At 45.2% G+C, this 3,676-nt stretch overlaps 1 protein-coding gene across 2 annotated transcripts; it reads right to left on the bottom strand.

The window, feature by feature from the left end:
• Positions 1-1,958: 1,958 nt before the first annotated feature.
• Positions 1,959-3,121, bottom strand: LOC147898511 (MSF1-like family protein). Of its 2 annotated transcripts, none has more exons than XM_087379536.1 (2): positions 2,373-3,121; positions 1,959-2,235 (listed from the first exon to the last, which is right to left on the bottom strand). In XM_087379536.1, the coding sequence occupies exon 1, from the start codon at positions 2,942-2,944 to the stop codon at positions 2,384-2,386; it is 561 nt and encodes a 186-aa protein (XP_087235662.1). In that variant the 5' UTR covers positions 2,945-3,121; the 3' UTR covers positions 1,959-2,235; positions 2,373-2,383. The 2 variants fall into 2 exon arrangements, with proteins under 2 accessions (XP_087235662.1, XP_087235661.1); XM_087379535.1 differs by having other exon boundaries at positions 1,959-2,280; positions 2,373-3,118.
• Between the last annotated feature and the right edge of the window lie 555 nt (positions 3,122-3,676).

Here is a 3,676-nt window from a genome sequence, read left to right as displayed (position 1 = left end):
GAGCAGTTCCAAGTTTCTTTGGCAGCAGTCAGGCTGCAAGTGGTCCATGTGAAGACAACCTTGGCGACTCAGAGCCCTGCAGTTGCGGAAGACTCTGCTGCGTCTCCTTCCAGAGATTCTCTTTGGAGTCACCATTGTGGCTCCTCTACTACAGCGTACATGCAAGCCCGACACACACCAGAAGCACATGACCCTTCGTCAACAGAGATAGGGCTCAGGGCGTTCCAGTATAAAGAGGTGACTTCAACCAAATGAGAAAGCACCATCAAGTGAGCAGGAAGTACCAGACAAAGTAGAGCACATACCTAACACAATAAGCAGCAAGGAGACATTCTTTTATCAGTCCAAGCATGATCAGCAAGTATCCTTCAAACAGTAGAAATAGCAGGATCATGACCCAAGCTGGAGTAGCTATCAGCAGTAGGCAGTCTTTGCCGAGCAGATAGGTCTGCCACTGTACCCAGCCGTTGCACATCCTTATGAACATGGACAAAATGCTCTTTTCTGAGAGGCAAGGGCCACTCAGTGAGGTGATGCGTGTGATTGCCTTCAAGCTTTCATCTCCAGTTATGTATTGATTAGCTTACATATCAGACTTCAGTCATGCAGAGAAGCATGAAGCGTTGGATAGTAGCATTCACGTATGTTGATATCAGATTTATCTTCTGGCAGAGAGGAATATGTGGAGAAGTAAAAATCTCTCGACTGGTTTGTTGAATGACATCAGAGAGCTTAGCAGACAAGTCGGGAAAAATTAGTAGGCCCAATCTCTATTTCATTAATACAAGCAGCCTCCTTGCGACCGTGTCCTCGAACACCCCCGTCTACATCTTTGAATTAAGGCTCCACCTCCCTTTGGAGGAACGATCCCAAGAATGGCACTTTGCTTTTACTTGGAGCTTAGCATCCAGACCTTGAAACGATTTCCTAACTAAGGCATATTAGACTTGTAGTTTGTCTGCAAGCTATGTCTACCTACAGCAGTACAATGAAAAAGATTGTTGCCTTCAATCTTATTATGCCTTCTCAAAATTAAAAGGATGCGCTACTTGATTTCTACAAGGCATCTAGAAATCACCAGCATTAAGTTTGATGCATAATTGGGATGCCTCTCTAGACATGCTTTGAAACGCCTTTGGGAGGAAGCAAAGGTCAATATGCACAGATACGTATCCAACTTCAAATACGTTTGACAAAGAGTGTGTTGAGCAAGAGCTGACAAAGGCACACTCCACTCAAACAAATGAAGCTGATTGATATATGCAATTGACTTAGCGATACAACAAAAGGTAGCCAGTTATCCAATTAGGAAGAATGGCCTTAGCAATTGCAATACATTCAGGCAGTTATGTCAAAATTCACTGAACCTTTTAGACGTCTCACAACCATGAAGATAGTTTTTGACGTCACAAAAGACAAGTTTGTTTCATTTTAAGTCCAGTAAGTTTATTCCCGTTGTATCCAGGTTTTGAGGTCCCAAATATTCTAAGTTCAATCTACCAGAAATAAAAAACATGACTAATCTTCAACCAACTAACTATGACTGGCATAAAGCTGTCTGTTGACACTAAGGAATGCTACATCAGACAGGTTTACGTCTAAACTTGACAGCATATACGACTTGAACGTGCACGTAATGATGAGCATTGTAAATACCACCATCACATATTGGTATAGTGTGCAGGAGTCGATTGGTATAGAGTAAGATCCACATTAGGACAAATCTAAGGCAAATGGGGAGTAACCCTATCCCTAACCCCTAGTCGTATCTAAGTGTATATTGCTATGGTATACTCTCTTGCAAAACAACATCGAGGAAAAAGTTGTGTGATCGTGATGATCTATGAGTCCACAAATCTAAAAGAATCCTACCATAAGGATCCAAACAAAGCAACAAAAATTGTGTTCTTCTCAAAACGAATCGCACCCCTTCTTCATGACATTCGACCGTAGGCATCCAAACAAAGCAAACAAGACTGATTCTTCGTCCAAAAAGAATTGAGCCGCTTCTTTATCTTTAGAAATGAGACAAAGCCCCACAGCACTAACGCTTGCCTCTCTTGTGGTGTGGCATTCATCCATCCACTCTTGAATTACACATTTTTGCAAAGGAAATATTGAAGCTTCGTGACACTCGTTGTGGAAACAAAGATCTTGAAACCGTTTCCAAAAATCGAGTCTCATTTCGCAAAACTGTTCTCATGGATTTAGAGCCCGACGACCAGATGTATAATCCTGTCAAGTTCGCATCGACGTCGAATTTCCGAATTTCTCCCCCAACTGAAAAAAAACAAAATAATTCAGCACAGATCGATCAACAAAACACAAAGCGCAGGAAACCTGATGCAAAGACAAACGAAAGCGTAGCAAACCTCGCAAATTTTCACACACGAACGCCAACGCCGTTCGACTCGGCCTCCAGGTAAGAACAGACATGCTCCATCACCTCTCTACCCTTGGCACTGTTCTGCTGAAACTTCTCAACGCAGCGTTGCTCGATCTTCTCCGCCATGGAGGCGAGAGCAGAGAGGGTGCGGCAACTGATGCGAGTCTCCTGGCGCAGGACGGTCCAGTCGGGGTTTTGGGGGTGGGGGGAGTACCAGCACTTCTCCTCGACGGAAACGAAATCCTTCAAGGTGACATTGGTGGTGACCATTTCCATGGATCGGCGGGGGGCATCGACGGAGGACTCTTCGATGCAATGGCAAACGGTTTCACCAACGATTTTCTGGAGCCACCAAGGGCCGGGGGCGTTGACGGTGATGGCACGGAGGGAGTGCAAGACACCATGGGAGCGATCGAGGGAACGATGGATGGTATCGACTTCCAAGATATGGGAGAGGCGGGATCGGTTTTCAGGATCGGTGTATTTACGCCAACAAGCTGCAGTGACGCGCTCCCATGGATGCTTGAAGGTGTGCTCCTGTGTATACGTTCTCACCATAGCTCTGCTCTTCCACCAGGAAGAAGATGAAACTGTAACCCTAATTCTCACACAGTAACGAAGAAAATAACCATTGCCCTTCCAATGCAACCTTTATAGCATATACACAGCACTTACCCATCCACCTCCGAAACCCTAATTCCTGCACTTTACCCATGAATCTCAAACTCACCTCACACACTTGGTCTTTGACAACCGCGTGCTTTCGCTCTCAAGATCACCTCCTACGCAACGTGCTTGTAGACCCACTTGCTCCCCGAGTCCGAGGCGTCCATGTGGCACTCGCTCACTACGACAACGTGCTTTGCAAATTGATTTGCTCACCGGTTTGTAAACCAACCCACAACCTGCTCGCATGCAGGAGGTGTGTTTTGCACACTACCCTCTCCCTATCTATTGACCGACCCCAAATTCAAATTCTTGGTTTGCAACTCCCCCTTCGCGTGAACAGGCTCTTAGCTGTAGCTCTGTGGTATCGTAACATGCAGACATAATGATGAACGCAGAGAGAAGGAGAGAGGATGTTCTTGCTTTACACATAGTCGTTGTACAATTGATTGATAAATTAAATGGAAAGACAAATGCTTGGTAGTTGTGGTTGAAGCTTGACCCTTTCTTGGTTCACTTGTCACATAAGCTACATGGCTCCTCACGACATGGTCGATTTGGATCCAACGTGGACAAAGGATCCGACGTGGATAAGAGACTTCCCCCTATAAGAATTGGATAGTG

Source organism: Dipteris shenzhenensis, chromosome 9, assembly GCF_047967505.1.
Source record: "Dipteris shenzhenensis isolate YYH24624 ecotype China chromosome 9, Dip_SZ_1.0, whole genome shotgun sequence".
NCBI lineage: Eukaryota > Viridiplantae > Streptophyta > Polypodiopsida > Gleicheniales > Dipteridaceae > Dipteris > Dipteris shenzhenensis.
The sequence above is the reverse complement of the archived record's forward strand: the minus strand, read 5'-3'. Positions and strand labels throughout refer to the sequence as shown.